The 20,548-nt window shown below is 37.0% G+C and overlaps 1 protein-coding gene across 2 annotated transcripts in view; it reads right to left on the bottom strand.

Moving 5' to 3' along the window:
• Positions 1 to 20,548, bottom strand: part of LOC129235702 (nephrin) — an 81,887-nt gene that overhangs the window by 25,616 nt on the left and 35,723 nt on the right. For both annotated transcript variants that reach the window (XM_054869694.1, XM_054869693.1), the window contains exons 6-10: positions 20,168 to 20,319; positions 11,261 to 11,405; positions 8,664 to 8,794; positions 4,931 to 5,090; positions 1,040 to 1,210 (exon numbers count right to left, since the gene is read on the bottom strand). In XM_054869694.1, the coding sequence (XP_054725669.1) occupies positions 1,040 to 1,210; positions 4,931 to 5,090; positions 8,664 to 8,794; positions 11,261 to 11,405; positions 20,168 to 20,319 (759 nt within the window). The remainder of the gene's footprint in view (positions 1 to 1,039; positions 1,211 to 4,930; positions 5,091 to 8,663; positions 8,795 to 11,260; positions 11,406 to 20,167; positions 20,320 to 20,548) is intronic.

Consider the following 20,548-nt stretch of genomic DNA (forward strand, 5'->3'; position numbering starts at 1 on the left):
TTGAGTTGAACAAAATTGGGAAATATTTAAAACCTATTTCCAAAGTGGTGAGTCTTCTTCTTTTTTCCTGATTTTCACATCGGTGGCTACGTCAATAAGCAAAATTGTCGGATTTGGGGCTCAGAAAATCCACACGTTACTGTAGAGAACAAATGCATCCAGAAAGAATCACTGTTTGGTGCGGTTTTTGGTCTAGCGGCATCATCGGGCCATTTTTTTTTCGAAAATGAGCGAGGAGCCGCGGTTACAGTACATGGCGAGCGTTACCGTGACATGCTCAACGTTGTTGTTTCCAAAAATTGAAGAGGATGACATGGACGACATTTGGTTTCAACAGGACGGTGCAACATGTCACACTGCCAAAGTTACACTCGAATTTTTGGCTACCGTTTTGGAAAACCGAATAATCAGCCGAAATTCCGATATCAATTGGCCGCCTCGGAGCTGTGATTTAAGACCGGTGGACTATTTTTTGTGAGGAGCCGTTAAGGACAAATGCTATGCGAACCATTCAGAGACGATTGATATTTTAAAACACGAAATCGAAGTTGCCATTCATGAAATTGGAACCCAAACAATCGCAAATGTGCTTAAAAATTGCGTTGATCGAATGGCCTACTGTAAAGCCAGTCGTGGCAGTTATTTGAACAATATTATTTTTCATTCATAAATGAGAATGTTCAATTTTCAAAATAAAAAAAAAGTTTAAAAAAATATTGATTAGTTTGATTAGATGAAGCAAATTTTACATGGCCCACCCTGTAGGAGCTTTTAAATTCACAACATTATTTTCTTACGACTTTCCATTTTCCATTTCACCCAACTGTTTCTTCGACAATGTTGGGTAACATTCATCCCACACTAGCAATAGTAGACTCTTTTAAAAGATAGTACCTGGTCGACTACTTCTACAGCTCGAATTGTCTTCACCACATTAAAGAATTTATAAAAAGCACGTTTTTCTTGAGATATTTTGCAAGATTTGCAAATCGATTAAACCAAACATTTTACTTTAAATGTTAATTGTTCCAATACAAACCTGCTTTTAAAATGTGATTGGCTGCAACGTCTATACTTTCAACAGAGTTGTTGAAAGCCCAATTAAAGTTCACCGTAGGAGGATTCGCATCTACGGTACATTTTATATTCACATTTTCATGTTTTGCAACTCCATATATTTTCGTTTGATTGGACACACATATTGGCGCATCTGAAAATTTTGAAAAATAAAAACTTATTACAATATTTATTGAATCTTAAGTACCTCCGTCATCGACCTTTTACCGTCATTTATATATAAATATTTTATATTTAAAATTAGGTAATAATTCCATCTGATATTTCTGCATTAAAACTTATTTCTTTTTTAAATAATGCAAAATAATTGGTAGCTTTTTGATGTCTTATTTTTCTAATTATTTTTTAGTTTTTAAATACTTAAATTAAATGGCAACCATATTCCGAAATATTTCTGAATTTAAGTTACCAAAAATACATTTAAAATATAATAGTAAAAAAATTAAAGGTTCAAGAGGGATTTGTCATGCCATAGAATCCATGTGATGCAGATCGTCTTATAAGACATATATGCTGAGGGCGTGTCTATTCTCAATTCAGAGACCGCAGAATGAAGAGTCACAGGTGGGCAAGGTGAGCAATAGGTCGAATGAGATGGTGTACAAGAACCCAAAGAAGTACTTTGTTTTGCCGAACACAAACTTTATTTTCCGAAGTCGCCAAGGAATAAATTCATTTGGGTGTTCTAGATGGCAAGCTCAAAAAATGTATAATCTCACAATGTAATTTATCCAGCAGAAAGAAGTAAGAGAAGAAATAGTGATATAGGAAAGTTTTACCTTAGCGCTCTGTTGGGTTCGGAATGGTTCAAGGTCCAGATCAACGATCTTTAAAAAAAAAACGATTACGAATTTTATCCAGTAAATATCGTTACACTATTGGCTCAGGCAATAGGTGGCCGCTGTAGCCGGATGGGTTGGTGCGTGACAACCGTTGGGAAATCAGTGAGAACGTGGGTTCGTATCTCGGTGAAAGACCAAAATGAAGAAAAAGTTTTTTCTAATAGCGGTTGCCCTCAGGCAGGCAATGGAAAACCTCCGAGTGTATTTTTGCCATGAAAAAGCTCCTCATAAAAAATATCTGCCATTCGGAGTCGGCTTAAAACTGTAGGTCCCTCCATTTGTGGAACAACATCAAGACGCACGCCACAAATAGAAGTAGGAGCTCGGCCAAACACCCAAAAAGCGTGTACGCGCCAATTATATATATGTAAATATATATTGGCTTAACTACCTAACTGTAATATAGCTATAACCATAGTAGGTAGGTAGGTGAAATGGTTGATATACGATTCTGGCACCCCGCAATTAGCATTAAAGCGCCGTTTTGATACCATTTTGAGATCTCAACAGGCAGCCAGAGCTGTTGATGTAATGAGGAAGGTTGATGCCCCAGGCTGTCGAAGAACCTTCATCGTTTGGCTGTCAAACCTAGGCATTTACAGAGAAATTGTTTTACAGTCTCCTTCTCTAAAAGGACCGGTAAACACAGCTACAAGTATGGAAATTGAATAGCGCGGAGTCCCCAGAACTATCTACACCCTACGTCTATTATACTGGCCAAACAATTTTCGAAATATGAAGAAACATGAAGAAACGCAGCTCCATATTTTCTGTCTGCGTTTTCCTGAAAAATAAGCTGTGCAATTCCAGTCCATTTTAACAACAGTTTGGGGGATGCCGATGGCTGGGTAGCAGGTCTCTGAGACAATTCAGTCGACCCCTTCCTTTCCAAGCTCATCAGCAATTTAATTTCCCTCCATATTCTTTTGTCCCATGAGAGAAATGTTATTATACCTGCATACCCAAGAGATATTAATATCTCCCTCGCTCCCATGTTCCTTAAACATTTTGCATGTCTGAAGAAACGCAAAGACTTCTGCCTGAAAAATACTAGCAGTATTTGGCAATCTTAAGGCAGTGGATAAAGTGTCTGATTTAGGGAAAACCCTTGCTCCGACTTGGAGCCGTCCGTGAATGGTGAGGTACCAGTTTCGGTGCAGATTTTCCCCTCATTCCAATCCTGCCTACCTAGAAAGATTGTCCCAGAAAGATCTGTACGAAGTTTTAAAAAATTCGATGTTAACTGCCTAAAAATGTTACCTTGTCTTCAGAGGCCACCCTCATTTAAATTGATTGCACTTTGAGCAGGGATGGAAATAACGTAAAAGTCGATAGGACGTAAGTGCAAAACGAAATTCAGGGCAGCACTGAGGCAAGTTCGACATGCATTATCTACGTGCTAATGATGGTTCCTAAATAAACGAAGTCTCTTACTACTTTAAATTCACAACTTTGAAGAATAATGTAGGTGCCGATACGCGAGTGCGCCGGCATTTGTTTGATGAGAGGAGGTACCTTGTTAACCACCAGACACATTCGTGTTACTTCTTTATCCAAATTAGAAAAAACAGAACTAAGACGCCGCTGTTATGTACGGTGATGTCAATATGATCGGCATACTCCAGTAATTGTACGCTCTTATAACAAATGGTGCCTGGGCGCTTAAAACCTGCGGCTCGCACAATCCTTTCCAGCATCAGGTTGAAAAATTTACACGATAGAGAATCAAATTGCTCAGGCAGGTTCCTCTCAATTCTGGTATTGCTCAATGTCATGTACTGCCGTATTTGTTTAGCGGAGGTCCCAAATTCAGACAACGCTGTCAACTTATTTTCGTGCTACCAAATGCAGCTTTAAAATCAACGAAAAGACGGTGTGGGTCGATTCTCCTTTCAATGGTGGTTTTCAAGACTTGATATATTGTGATTATCTGATCAGTTGGTGTTTCTTTAGGTATAAATCTACCTGATAAGGTCCGCATAATACCGTCGATTGGAATTTTATGCAATATTTAGAAGACTGATCCCTGACACCCTTCATATGGATTAGCCAGAACATACTTCAATTCCAATCGACAGGTGAAATACGAATAGTAAAAGAAAATTTCATAAATCGAAATAAATAGCAAATTTGTTGATTACTTGCGTATTATAAATAATTGAAAATCTATTGTCTCTAAAAGCGAACATTTGGGCTAGAAAGTTAACATTTATGAGAACAAGAGTTACTGTTATTTTTCCTTCCTACACTCAGCTCTGTTAAATTGACTCTGTTAAGCTTCTTCACTGTTAAGCTGATGGCCGAATTCTATAGCCGGAACAAGGTATTCTTAAACAGTTCGCTCTCATACTCGTAATTGGATGTTCCTTACTTAAGACCTTCTCTGCTACAACTCTCACTAGCCGTTTTCGGCTCACCACTTCTCTGGCCACTAGAGAATTTTGCTATTCAGCAGAGAAATTTTTTTATTTGAAGCAACAACAGTTTAGCGATGAATAAGCGGCTTTGCTTATAATTGCTTAGCTCACACGCGACATGCTTAGCCCAGTGCTTCCAAGTATAAGTAGAGATATTATTTTTATTATCTTTTACATACCATAGGTAGTATGAAAGGCACTGGAAATGCATAACAGTTTGAGCGAAATGTGGTGAGGAATAGGATGCTTATCTTTTAATAGCCCTCGACAGGATCAAACCACTTTGTATTGCTTCGGAAAGCATTAACATTAAATAAAAGTTTGTCAAAACAAAAATAATGCAATGCTGTCAAATCATATGTCACTCGCTAGGTGGCTGGTGAGTCGAAAGCAGCTATTGCCTATGAGTTTGCTTGATTCCAAAAATTAACAGTGAAGTTCGGTATGGACCGAACTTGTACGCTTCCTTACTAGCTATTTATTGTGTTTAACCATATTTTTAACTTTTAAGTGTTTTTACTTTATTTTTTATATATTTATCAAATTTATTTATTTTTATTGACTTTTCTTTTTTGCCATTTCAGTACTACTTACATAGGATATCCAATGTAAATGGGGGACTTTGACCTTCTCCTTCGGTATTATATCCGATGCAGGAGAAATTACCGCCACTTGCTTTATTCACGCCTTGCAAAGCTAACGAATGGTTGCTAATAATGACACCTTGGGATATATTAGTTGGTAAATGATGACCCTGTGAAAAAATTTGAATTACTATCTTTTGGTTAAAATATGGCACAAATATATGTATGTATGTACGTAGGTACATATATGTATGTCTTTCAAAAATATCTGCTCTCCTCTTATAAAATATCTGTTCCCTTTATCATGATTAAATACCAGGCTTTCGGGTAGGTTAGATCGCCAACCAATATTGCAAACAAAAATTTAAGAACTGTGCTCTAATCTAAATTTTTTTTTTAAATAATATAAAATTAACTAGAAGTCACTTTTAACTGTATATTTTCTTTGATATGAGCTGTCTTCGAGTATTTCTATGGAATTGGGACAAGTGTTCGAACCGCGTTTCACTCAATTTACCACTGCACCTCACTGTTTAGCTCGTTTGCTTTAATTTTGCTGATTTTTCAGACTTTTGAAGTGAAAACTTCTTTAGAATCGTTGGGAGTGATTTGAGACTCGATGAAACGAAAAAGCGACACTACGAAGCGTTATATGTTGATATACGTATATGTGTGTGGCTGCGTACTGCTGAGCCACGCTAGTATAGTGAGAATTGTAGTATGTATACTACACTGCCTATTACTTGCTTTGGCGTTTAGTTCAAGCGTCATACGTATGCATGTTTGTATGTATGCTAGTACGTATGTGTGCGCGCCTGCGTATTACGGAGCCACGGTGAGCGAGAAGGCATTATGTATACCTATACTACACTACCTAATACTTGCTTAGACCAAGCGTCCTACGAATGTTTGTGTGTATGTTAGTACGTCTGTGTAATATACGCGTTACGACGCTCATAATAGCAACCGCGTGTGCTGTATTGCGTCCGTATTTTTATATTCGTAAATATTTTAATTTTTAAATATTTACCGCAATTGCAGGCGGTGTTGCAATATACCACAATCAAAATGACGGTGCTCGTATTGTAACTCCACAGATAGATCTGAATGCACAGCAACTGAATCACTGTCTGATCAGCTCTCTAAAGTGGGAGATATATGTGCATGCGAAACCAGATTGAGCAATGGAAAAACAGTTTTAATTGTGGCAATTTATATTTCACCGAATCAATCAATAAATAGCATCACGGAATTCATTCACGAAAATTTAATAAAGTATACACCAGAAGTATCGCGGATCTTAGAAAAGATTACGATAAAGTTCCAATGATTTTAAGTGGCGATTTTAACGTAAATTTTGCATTGGATACAGCGGTTCCTTTAATTGACTTTCTCAATACAACATTCAATTTAAAAATGTGTAACAATCGCACTGAATCGACAACACGATCAAAAACAAAAATTGACGCGGTATTTCAAAGGTATGTTGACAACATCGAAACCAAAGCATTTGTATCATATTTTAGCTATCATATGCCACTCGTATCATTTGTTGAAATTGAAAACATTGAGGATGAATAATAATAAAATGAAGAAAATAAAATATGAACTTTATAGCAATATTATAATGAACCTATAATTATCCCGCTCCTAATGCTGCTTTCGTCTCATTCTCTCTCAGTTTGTTTTACGGAAGGTTTCACTTCTATCGCGTCTAACTGTTAGACTGGTATTTTTTTTTGTTTTTGTATTTGTACAAGAAGTTGCAGGAGCACGCCTACGAAATCATTTCTGCTATCGTTACAGAAGCGGAGCGTGTAGCGCAGCGGATAGCATGTTGACTGAGCGTGCAAAATGTCCTGTCTGCTGCAGTTTAAAAAAAAAATTATTTTTCTATGTTTAGTCACTGAGTACTTCAGTAAGAGTTTAGCACTGTCAAAATTGCTACTTTCATTTTCTGCTAGCCTCGATTCTATCAATTTGAGCATTTCACTTTCGATATCTAACAAATCCAAACGTTAAAAAAATGTTCGGTTTTGCTCGCTGTGTGTCAAGCTTCACTATGTGCCAGCTTTTCAGTTGAACTAAGTCTAAACGCTTAATTTTGCAGGCTGATAATAAATAAATGACCGAAGAACTTTGAAGAGATAAGAACATGCGTTGTTGCTTATGCGGGATGTTGCTTTAGCTGTGACAGGAAAATTCCCGACGTCATGTGGACTAGGCGTAAAAGCTAGTAAAACTGATAAAGCTAAGTTGGGATTTAAAGAGAGGAAAGCTTCAGCAGCACTTTACTCATGCACGAAAACCATGGGGTTGCCTTGGGGTTTATCACCTTTTGTACTCAAGCAACTTGCAGAGGTTAATGATCACTTCACACTACTAAGAAAATGCCGTTGTTTCAATAGTTGCAGGCTCGTAACTCACAAAGTAACTGAGATTTAAGAGGATCCAAACGTGCAGAATTAAAAAAAAAAATATTATTTTTACAGATTATTATTCTTTATAGTTTTGGGCGTATTTCTGTGGATGTCGATTGTAAAAATTCCCCATAGATACAAAGTTATGATAGAAAATGTAACTGCCCGACTGCTAAAACGCGCACGAATCAAGGCTATGAAAGCAACAGAAGAGTCCAGAATATCTCGCCGACTGGAAAAAAAATAAACAACAACAATTGCTTACTGATCAGGAAGGCATACAATATGCAGCTGAAATCGTAGATTAGACACGTAAGTTAACAAAATAAATTAAAAAATTCATTTTAAGTTCTTGCTTTAAATGCGCGCGACGTCGAGCGAAATGCACTTGAAAGTTTAAACTCGTTTTTCTCGAACCTACTTTTTCCGGCACGGTCTGCATGATAACTCATACAGTTTTTAATATTTTTTGATGCGGTTGAATATTCGAAAGTGTTTTTTTGTTTGTATTAAAAAATTGTATAAACATAATTAACGAGTGAGATTTATGACGTAAAACGTATACTTTAAATAAATAAATTCCAAAAATTTTCGAAATTCAAAAATGCGGCTCGACAGACTTTAACTACAAGTTTATTCTACAAGAATTTTTTTTTACAGGGCCATCAACATTTCAAGGAGAAATGATGCAGACCGTGGGGAAATTTTTGTTTCATTGTTCTTTGGGTCATATACTAATTTTTTTATGAAGTTTAAGTACTAATAAACATGTATAACATTTTTTTATATTTATTTCTATTGCTATCCCCTCTAAAAACGGTTTTTCTTTTAACGCATTTTTGGCGCTGATGGACGTATGTAACCCCTTAATTACTTGAAATTGAGGTACTTTACCCTCTTTTTCCTATGGCAAAGTATGTAATTTGAAAGGGGTGAAGAGCACGAAAGAATACCAAATTGCCTCTACAATTCTTGAGGTGTTCAGCAACCTTCTCGACATATTTTTTACAATATCTTTTTTTGCTTCCGTTATTAAATTTAACACTTTTGCTATTATTCAACATTTGTTAATTTTTTTTGTTTATTAGTCATAGTTATTATTTAATGAAATTAGGTTTATATTATGAATTTATCGGTTTTCTTCTCAACACGTTCGCTACGAGTATTACTGCGTTCATTGCGGAATACGCCCGTCTCATTCGCATTTCGAACAAAGTGAAACCAGAACTTATGCAATTTGGTCTATATCTACATATGTGGTATTTGTATTTGTATTTAAGTGTTAGCAATTGTATGTAAAATTTATTTGAAGTTTATGCATACGTTATGACGCCAATCCACGCGGTAAGCTGGGGGATGCGCTTTTACCACGCAGTCAAAGTAAACGTCTGCGCCTTCCTTAATGGTATTTTGATTTAGAGATGTCCCGAGACGTATTTCAGCTTCAGGAGTATCTGAAATTATTTAAATATATTTAATTATTACGTCTATTTAACCCGTACAACATTTAACGCAAGTAAAACCAAATTAGTTTATTAAAACGATGTTAAAATTATATATTCGAACTTAAGGGGACCGTCCAGATCATGCGCTAAAAAAAAGCTATTTTTGGGAATTATTTTTGAGTATGTAATGAAAGATACAGATGTAGATATTGTTAGATATAATAAGTAAAGTCTTAGATTGTGTTAAAAAAAAATTTGTACAATTTAATGTACAAAATGGTGGCCGCGCGTAAACGCCTTAAAATCGAAGTGCAAAACGGTACCAAGCAGATCTCGGGAACGGCTAGTCTGAAACAAACAATCAAAATGGGTTAGATTCAGTATAACAAATACTAGTTAATCCACCTATAAAAATCAATATTTATCGAAAAATATCAAAATGGCGGACGAAAATTGAAAAAAATGCACTTTTTTTTGCTGTTTTTTTAAATAAACAATTAGTAACAATGCAAAATTTTAATATTTTATAGGTGGACTACCTCGTTTAGTATGTGTAGATTATTTGGTTTAAATTTCAAAAGAATCGGTCTAACAGTTTTTGCAAACTACTTGGTACCGTTTTTAAAACATTGTTTTGAGAAAAACGCGTTTAAAGTTTTTTTTAATATAAAATTGAAAAAAAATCTTACCTCGACTCAATCAGCAATGCCTGCACCGTAGGGAACACCTTACAACAATATTTCTACATACATATATAATACTTTCGAAAAATGTAAAAAAAAGATTGATTTTTTGAAAGTGCTAAACTAGACGGTCCCCTTAAACGAACACATTTTAGTAAGAACTTATTCGTTTTAGCGCAACAGTACACGTATTTTAATGTAAATTGAGTTAAATCTAAAAAATTAAATTAAATTAAATAAATTGTTTCTAATGACTATTGTTAAAAATTGGATTGAATTACTTTTTTTGCATATTTTAGAAGTAAATGCTAATTTAATTTAATTATAATAAAATAATAAAGCCCCTACACTATTGGCAGTCTAGCCAGTAAAATGGGTGTACCTCACAATGACTTCTGCAAGAGCTTTGGAGATGAAGAAGGAACTGAGTTAGACCGACACCTTCTCTGTGAATGTTCTGCACTTCAAAAAAAGACCGTGCCAAATATCCTGGCGATTATTTCTTTGAAGACCTAGGCAATTTGCAATATGTCCCACTGGGGGGACTAGTTACCTTCTTAAAAAGATCCAAATGGTTTAAGCAACTTAGTTGGATGGAAATCAAATGCTGGTACCACACTGGGCCTTATGACCACCGAGTGTCTTATCTTAGACAAGCAACCTGTCAGCAACCTATCCTAGCCTAGGCCAACCTACCATACCACCAACACGTGTTTCTTGTTAGCCAAAACTCAGCTTAACTTAGAAAACGTAAAGAGCTGTTAGATGCTTCAGTTAAGTTTGTAAGCATAAAGAGAGCCGTACGAGAATTTTTTCAGCTGGTTTTATTAAAATTCTTGCAAATATTTCCAAATATTATTCCAAAATTGATTTTTCATAGAAATGGGAAAGATATGGCAACGTGTCAAACCGATTGTCGAAATTAAAGATAAAGCACACAAACAAACAAAACAAAACTTTGTAATCATATATGATGAAAAATCTATATGGCTTGTGCAATCATGTTGACGTGTAGAGTAACAATTTCTAAGTTTCTACAAAAACTGAATTAAGTCCAAGTCTTGGCTAACACAGCTCTATGAATACGTGTGATGAGTGTAAAAATACGGGTGCAAACAAACGATGACAGCGGTTACTAAGCCAGTAAATCAGCTGAATCCTTCAAATTCGCTGAGAGCCAATTAGCGCCCGCTGTTGACGTCATCTATTCATTCTATACGTCGTGTAGTTGCATGACGGCTGCTTTTACAGCTACACAGAACTAAGGCGTCTGCACTATTCTACAAAATCCTATAATGTTCTAAGATATTCTGCTCTGCTGTTTAGCCCCACGACTTTGCCGTGTTTGACCCAGGACTCTTGAATGCGGGTAATGTAAACATCCTGCTACACTCTAAAAGATTCTAGCATGGTCTCACTGCATCATTCTATCTCGTTCTACTATGGTGCTATCTATTCTTGAATTCTTCCAGATGTTGGTGTGTTGGCGTCGAAAGGCTCATGGGATGGTTAGCGTTGTTTTTGTTTGTGATTGCTGCACTTTATTTTTATGCTTTTGAGTAACAATACATTTACAATAGTATTTTTAACGGACCTATAACAAAATATAAAATTCAGTTATTACAAAAAAAAAAAAAAAAAAAAAAAAATAACAACACCCAATTAAGGACGGAGTTCATACTATGGATGCGTATTACAAATTTAGCGATTTGCCCAGCTGGTACAAAAATTTGTTGATCTACCCTATTGGAGGGAATTTTAACGATAAATACGAATTTATAATATAACTTACATTGAATGTCGAGTATCCACCCATCTTCCAAGGGTGTTGTTGTTATAGCAAGATTATACGCTTTGCAGGAGAGATACTTCCCGGCATCGGATTTTTCAAAAGTGACCGACAACGTACTTGTTGTCTGATTCCCGTCACTTGATGTCTGAAATAATGATTCAAAACATATATGTATGAAAAGCTGAATTAGTACAAATATTGGAGATTTTTGGACTAATCAAATTAATAAACACATGTCCGTATGTACATATGTATGTATATCATAAGAAGAAAAAATAATGAAGCATTCGCTGGCTAAAACAAATCGTCTCGATCTACTTCTTGAATTAATTATTAAAACAAAATTTAGCTGTCGTCCATTAACATGCAAAGTTTTAACATTGAATTTTTGAAGGTGCGTTTTATGGTGGCCACCGTAGCCGAATGAGTTTGTGCGTGAATACTATTCGGTAGGGCAAATGTTCGAAACCCACTATGAGCATGAAACATCAAATGAAAGAAAAGGGTTTTCCTATTAGCGGTCGCTCATCGGCAAGTAATGGCAGCCCCCCGAGTGTATTTCTGCCCTGAAAAAGCTCTAAAAAACATCTGCAGAGCGGAAGCGGCCCTTCATTTGTAGAACAACATTAAGATGCGCACCTCCAATTGACGGAGGAGCTCATGTCGTTCCAACGAGATGACTCCGAGCTTATCAAACAAGCACTATTGCAGGCACTGAATACAAGTCAACTTGTTATTGCACCGCCAGCTGCAGAAATCGTAACTCTTATGCCCGAATCCCATGTAGACGCCATTATAGCTCTACGAAAAAATCGCCAAGTATGGGCGATACAAACATAGAATCGTATTTTTTTCCCCCACAGTGCTGGTTGCGAGAGTTTCACAGGAAGTATAATCTGGTTATGTCACAGCTAACACCTAACAAACTGACGGTGCTCCCGCACGGAATCGATACGGGTGGTAAACAGCAGCTACGCGTATAACTTTTTTGGGCCACATGCCCTTAGACGACCTTAAACCTAGCTAACTTTTGCGAGATATATCTGTTGGCGGTAACACCCAGGGTGAAACCGTTTTATTAGATTTATGGGCATCGCTCTTGGCTCCATATGCTCGAGCTGGAGTTATCCCTTCTAAAGTCAAGCCGATGCTGTAGTCAGCATGATAAACTTTCCTCAAGTTAACATGGTAGGCCGCCCTTCAGCGCAACTCCAACTGGCGAAAGAGAAGCAACTAACAAAGCAGTTCCAGTTCTTGGCAAGGCAACGCCTACTTCAACAGAAGTCGAAGTAAAGGTAGATAGAGGAATGAAGGTACGTCTGCAGCTGATTTATGGTGGTACCATGAATGTTTCAGCCTTTGCCGATATCAACGCGGACTCTTTTTTGCATGAAGCTCAGGTCTTTTGGGACCAAAGCTCAGGTCTTTTGGGACCTACTTTGCAGCAACAGGCGCAAACCCAAATCATTAATTACAATGCCCTAAACGGGTCCATAAGCAGTGTTCAAATTCTCTGCCAGCTCTCTAATGGTTAATTTGCGGTTATTGACCAACTTTTCTCTCACTTTATTATGTTTTCAACAGTTTTCGATGCGGACGGCCTTCCACTACATTCTTCATCATCGATGGACTCACCATCTCTTCTGTTTTCTTTAGAGTGTCATTACCGAATAAGGTTTCCCAACATTTCTAAGGTTTTCGCGCCATTGAATCCGCATTTTTGGTATGGGCTAAAGGCACAAAAATACAAACACCCAAGAAAATGAAGTGTAAAGGGAATACTTGATTTTTGGGGGTCGATTGGTTCAAGTTCTTCTTTTAATTTACGGCAAATCGACATTGCAAAGCGCACATTTTATATAAAAAAAAACTTTACTACTGCAAAAACGTATCGCTTTTGCCCAGCATCTCTCCATATTAGCTTCTTCTAATTAATCCCTTTTTACTACACCGGCATCGGCGCACACATTAGCACCAATTTCCTCTGCCATTATAGGAATTTTGCAGTTGCAATGAAGTCAATAATACGATAAGGCCACATAATAAGTGACTATTTTCTTTTTCATTTACTTTTTTTTACTTTTATTTAACTTTTGGCTTATCAATTATAACAATAATTAGTTGTAAAAACGCAACTCGATAACTTCAATAATAAAAAAGGAAACGCTAGCTGCGTATCGCAGAAAGAGGAGTGGTTGCTTCGTGGAATTATGTCAAAGCAAGGGTGTGCCTTGTCTGCATTAGTCGCAACATACAAAATAGCCAACCTGACTGCTCAATAGCTTTAAGGATATAAGATTTACTAAAAGCAATTTTCTTTCGGCAAATGTAAGGAGCCGATTGGGCCGTAAGAGGTTCACAGTCGGCGTGAAATTTGTACGAAGACGTGCGTACAATTATTGGCGCTCACCTTATCAAGAACGTCATTATGTGAGTGAAGGAGAGCATTGACAATCCGTGAGCATTATACTACCATAAAATTTCATATTATACTTTATTTATTTTTTATTACAATGCTTAGGCAAATAACAGGAAACGTCTATATTCCCTCCGTTGGTGGTGTCAGAGCCGACACCTTCGTCATGGCTTGATGAGTTACCGTCAGCCTCATCTCTAACCCCCATCGAATTGCAGTCGCACTTGTTGTCTTCGGCTAACCCTCGTCCTCCAATGCGCGCGCTACGAGAAAAGCAAACGAAAAGTTTATATTATAGTAATGCACGATGAGTTCGACAAAGTTTAAAAAAATTACCAAGTTAGGAGAAGAAATGAGGAATGACAACGAAATACTTACCCAAAGTCTCTTGGATTTCTTAATTAAAAATTATTTAGGACCCAAAATAGGATTAAAAATAGGTGTGTTGTTATTATACATAAGGCCACGGAAAGAGAATGTCATATGTCAATAGAGAAAACGGATAGGCCGTGGTTATGCTGAAATTTTAGATGGCGAACCCTGTGCATCGAACACGAAGAGAGAGAGAGAGAGAGATCGATCGTTGACAAAATTTGTCCGGCTAAACCAGAGATGAAAGATTTACAAGGTTTGCTCTTTAATTAATGTGAAAAAGAAAATTGCGGGCGAAACTTCGGCTGCTACGTCACATGGGATTCGGCAGCCGAATTCTGCACGGTCATTTCACATGTATTCACACACTCGCCCAACCAGTCGTTTTTTAGATAGCAACGAAGCAACATATGAGTGTGGATTGTGTTGATTTTTTTCGTATATCACCAATACGATCTCAGTTTTTCTGTAAACACATCCCAAGTAACATTAGCCTAACAGCAGATTCTGTCAAATTCGCTCAGAGACGAATTACGGTCTGTTATTGAGCACGTCTGAATTCTTTTCATCATGCGTATCTGTGAACGTGCCGTATTATTAAGAATTGCATTATAAATCAAAAGGCCGTGATCTGGCGTGTTACGCCTTTTCTCATAGAGTTTCAAAATATGAAATTTTTTACATGCCAGTATATCGTGCCTATATTTCATTATCCATTTTCCGGAATGCAACTCTGTAACAAACTAAGTACAACAGAGCAAACACATTTCTTGTTCGCCGAACAACTGTATGCCGACATGGGGACGCTGTCTCGACATGCGGACGCTGATCGCATGCAAATCATCTCATGCGATATAATGCAAATGGAAACCACTCCTCGCAGACCTCATGCGATAAATCGCATAGCTTATGGCATGTGGTTTATCGTACGCTGTGAGCTGCCACTTTGGTGTTTTGACAGCGATATATTCATTTATACAAAATCCTCCTAGTGGCGTTATTATAAGATCAAAAGAGAAATTTAAAAACAAAATGTTTCTTCTAATGCCAATGGTCTATTCAACATTTTTAGCGCGTAAAGGCAGCGATTGATCCACCGACATGTTTTTTAATTTTTTGTTTAATAAACGTATTTTCTTTGTTTTAAATTGCGAGGAGTGCTTTGTTTTAAATTGCGCGGAAGTCATTTTCGAATGAAGAGTTATGTGATGAAATGCCCACGTAAAAATAGATCTACGACAATTGTTCCGCTTGCCCTGAAATTGGCAGTTCACATGCGAACAAATGCAGATCTGGCATAACCACGGCCATAGTAAAAGAGCAAAGCACAAAATAACTAGGAGAGATGTGAGGGTAAGTAGGAGAAGTAAACAGATTTATGAGAGTAGAGTGGTGATTCTTGGTTCTTGGGAGCATTGTCATGTGACTACGTACTTACCAAAATATTTTCTGAGAGCGTTTCCGAAACTTCGGTTTCATTTTTATAGTTTGTTCGTTTAACCAAATTCTGGGCAAATCATCTTTCTCCTCAACTAAAGAGTTTTGTAAAACCGCGGCACGCATTTATAACAGAATTCGCATTTTGGATATCATTATCAATCTCTTTACCAACCCTGTGAAATCTATAATCATATAATATAAAATAATAAATAATAATAATAAAAAATATATTAATAACAAAATAAATAAATAACAAAAAAAAAAAAAAAATAATAAGCAATTATGTATGTATGTATCTACTGTACAAATAATTCAATAGACAGATAAAGTGAATTACAAGTTCAATTGACTCGAATTGTATACTCATTTCAGCAAGTACGGTACAGTTCTGCAGCTCTTTCTTTAATAACGACCTCTCATAAATACGAGTATATGAGTCGTTACATCTTCCTGGAGAACATTAATGTAAAGAAAATGATATCTGCAAAATAGGGGCAATTTTTCTTAAGTTACAAAAATATGTATGTAGTTCAAATTAAGCAAATTTACCTGGCGACAACTAAAAATAAAAGCACGGCTGAAGGCCATCCTTTATAATTATAACAATATACGCCTTCTTCAGGTCCTGGATGTATTCTTATGTGCAGTAATGATAACCATCTTAGAAAATTAAATAAAAAAAAAAAAAAATCATATGTAAGAGTTAAAGCATACCAATGGCGCCAATTCATCGAAGAAACCCAATTTGGATGAACCCAGATATATATACACCCTCTTATCTTTTCTCTGCTGAAAGGGAAGTGATTGAGGTACCAGTGATATAATGTAATACGAGTACGTTCCGTACTTGCTTGCAAAACTCCGCAAACACTGGTTTCTCTGGTTTTTCCGATTTCGAATATATTACTCACACAACGGTATTCAGTGGACGAGCTCATGACGTAGAAGCAATGGATACACAAGATTAATGGCTTTCTTAAAATTTGTATCTTTCTTTTCCAAAGTCGAAAGATTTAGCTCTTTAAAGCTACACCGCGTCATGCGAAAATTTTTTCTAAACAACTCCTCTCCATTATTTTGGCAATCAATTTCCCAAAAAATACCCCTTAAAAATTAATTAAATTTAGTATTAATTATTAATAATTACAAATTTTTTTTATTAATTATTATAATTAAAATAAAATAAAAATTAAGCGATATGTCCCATACAGAAATAGAAGGCCCAAATATAAATAACAATAATTAGGCAATGTTAGGCTAACAATTCCAATGCATTTTCGGATTTACATTACATTGCATTTTTATGGAATCTTTACGCACTTTTGCCTTTGCGCCAGTTTGAAATTTGCAGTTTACAGTCAGCGCCGAAAAATGGAAAATGTATTAATAAAAAGCTGGAGTATATAAAATATATTTATGGTAATTTTTTTGGAGAACACAAAAAATTGTAAAAAACTCAGCTGATATGTCTTCTTCTACCGGTTTTCGCAAGTGATGGATAAGTTTCCGTTCCTTAACTTGTTGGCTTTTCTTCTCTTTGGGAGGGAATTTTCGCTTACACTCTACGAGTATAGGCGTCTTCTTTTCGCCACACGTTAGCAAGTGGTGAATAGATGAAGCAACTGGAAGAAATGAACATATATTGGCAACGCGGCAACAGAGCTGCCTTAAATTACATGTGTTTGTGCGACAGTGAGTTATACCAGTCTAATGAGCTATAGCCATACTCGCTAACGGCGAATCTCACTCGATAACTTTGTTGTTGCTTTCACACGCAAATTTTTCGATGGGTTAGTCGAGCGGAGAAGTGGCGAATAGAAGAGGCCTTGTTTCATAAAATGGTGAAACCTGTTGTTTTGATTATTTTCAATGCTACTACGACATTGTTTGGCGAAATGTAAAGTTGATAATGCACAAATGTTAAATTTACATGAGAATTTCCTTTCGGTATAGATTATTTCGGATGGAGGTTGAGAGAGTGGTCTGTTCTTAAGATTACAAAAGAAGCAGGAAATTTAAAATGTTTTATAGCTGTATCCTTATTCCGCGTGTTGCAACAACCGTGGCAGCAGCTAACTTTTTTTTTATTTTTTTTTTAACGAACATTATTAAACATTTTCAACTGAAATGTTTGGCTTTACTTTGTTTTATTTTCCCGACGGTAAAAAAGTAATATAAATATATCACATAATTGGTGTGTACACCTCTGACACCAAAATGAAAACAAGAATTTTATAGATAACAGATAGAATAGCTTTTATTTCGATTATACAAGGGGACGTGGCACATCCCATACAAACTGATTTTTTTATAGTGCATATCTCTGGAAATATATGAAATTTATAACCAGTTACAGCCATAGGTCACAACCTATTGAATTCAAAGTTCTGGATCCAGATAAATCCAGATTTCGATATTTTTAAATACATAGTTTGTGATCCATCCGTATTTCACCCTACAAGATCACTAAATATGATATCTCGATCCAGTATTGCGATTCAAATATCGCGATATTTATTGATAAATCATAGATGCTTCAAAACTAATTTTAGCAGGATGTGTGTCACCCTGTACTAAAAAAATAACGATTTATCCAAAAAAAAAACAGACATAAATATTGTAGTATCTGTATTAAGACAAATATTATATTTTTAAGTAAAATCTATTCCAAAAACAATTTTGTGTATAGCGTTGCCACGTCAATTTTATTTCAACAATAGTAATTTATGAACAAATATCACTTGAATAAGAGATATAGGTATCAAATGAGAGGTGCTTAAACAAACTTTAAGAATAAAAATATTTTTATATGGTGTGGCCACATGATTTTTGTTGCAAAATTAGTGGAATTAGAGAAACCGCCACAGAACGTGTCTGGTCAATCCACCCCCATTTGCCACAGAACGGAGAAGTGGGAAACTATAAACCGGAGATGCAAGCAGATTACCCTGCAAGCAGCCAGTATCAAAAAGTAGCGAGCTAGCCCACTGCCGCGTACAGCATGCCCAGAAAGCGACAGGGCATACCAGCCCCGCGAGATAAGAGTAGTCAGCATACTAGTATCCCGAAGGACCGTAAAGAAATTCGCTTGGCGATGTTGTTCACGAACTATCCTGCGGAGACGCTAACTGTGCTCCAGGAGACTATAATGAAAAAGGTCTTCAAAAGTTAGATTCACCCACTGGTTTCCTATGGGGTGAACTTCAGGCCAGGTCTTCTGCTTGTTGACTGTAAGGATAAGAAGATTGTGGAATAGCTTGCAAGAGTGACACTCACGATTGTGGAGTGGAATGGAGCGCAGCTTCAGCTTGGCACATCCTGAGCAGTAGCAGTGAAGAGGGAAGGGGCTCAGGCTCAACAAGGGTATGGGCTTCCAATTGAATTACCCCCCCCATAGATCTGTCACCATGAGGCGTGATAGCTATGGTCACCGTGGCTGGAAACGATCCGGTCACTCAGATGATCCGAGTGTCAACCATGCCCGCCACGGTGACAGTTTCACCATACGGGGAACCCTGGTCAGTCACTGGGTCTGCAGCATTCGGAGAAGTCACGGAACCAGCTTATATCCCCATCACGCAGAAGCTAATGAAGGGCCTGGACCTGAGAAAACACGCCCTTGATAAAGGAAGCCAAAGCGAGTTGCGGCTCTTGGATGTGGACAGATGAACGACATGTAGTAACTCGGATCAATCTACATCGCCACGGGTCACTTAGAGACATTGTGCTTGCATCAGTTGTCTTTGCGGTAGACAGAAAACCGTCCCCCCAGAAGGCTATATGAGTGTTAGGCTGCGATGTTAAAAAATAAATGTCGTTTGCCATGAGGAACAGACAGGAAGTTCTTGATATTACCCGCAGTAACAGACTGGTGAAAATTAGGTGTCAGGTTGTGAGATTTTCTTCGTGTATTCCCAATCAGGTCACAGGATCATACAGTTTGAACTGGGAATAGGAGTCATTCAAGAGAATCCGAGTAATACTGGCTGGGATAAGTTTGAGAGTCTGCTAGATATGAATTAGATCCATCGAATTGGAGACTGGGTCCGTTATAACCTCATGTCTCAATAGTTAGTTTACGTAAGTTTTGTTTAGTTATATTTGTATTTTTGTTTTTTTTTTTGTTAATGTAAAAGCACTTAGCGAGGCCATTTATTTTTATAGACATATTTCTAAGTATCCACCTAGCAATAAGCAGTTCTCATCCGAGGCTTTGTTGTCGTTTTCATTGGGAAGGATTTTTACGTGGCGGGTCGCAAACTCAGTGTACAACCAGATATCCTGGGATGCTTCGCCTTCTCACATTAGCTCGTTCTCAAACGGATATTCGGGAGCTACCCAGAGAATACTTAGGCGTATCCCGGAAGTTGCGAGCTGCTTAGACTGTATGCAGAAGAATCGTCCTGGCCACTCCGAAGTGAATGTCAATCAGGGACATTCCCCACTTGGGTGGACTTCTATACACCATCCTCCAGATGCACTCGACGTATTTCGAGGTTGTAAGAGACTTCGTTTATTTAGGAACCAGTATTAACACCCATAATAATGTCAACCTTAACAAATACACAGCTTGTGGGACGTAAGTAGAAAGAAAGATGAGTCGGGAAAGAATACCAATCTTTTTAGCATTCTTTAAAAGCTATATTAAGAAGTGTATGCATATGAAATATCGTACTTACAGTTTCTGTGGTTTTTTCTAGTCGGATTTCATTTTGCCACCATGTTATAACTGCGGGAGGCCTTCCTCCGGCACTTTGGCATAAGAGGTCATATCGGAGGCCGGCAGAGAGTGGCTGACGTGCTCCAAGTAAACGAATATTCAGAGGTGGAACTGTTGTACGAAATAAATATAAATGTTAAAATATCTTTCCACTCTTTATACAAGTATAAGTGTAATAATAGGACTATGAATAAGTTCGTGCGGTTTTACAACAGATGGCGTAACTTGTAACTTGCGTAACTTATTCCATCGATCCACATTTCCAAACATTCATTGGAGAGCTACTGTTGTAAGGCACAAACGTCAGTATAAGTTTTTTATTTGAAGCGTAAACAACAAT

Source organism: Anastrepha obliqua, chromosome 1 (genome assembly GCF_027943255.1).
Source record: "Anastrepha obliqua isolate idAnaObli1 chromosome 1, idAnaObli1_1.0, whole genome shotgun sequence".
NCBI lineage: Eukaryota > Metazoa > Arthropoda > Insecta > Diptera > Tephritidae > Anastrepha > Anastrepha obliqua.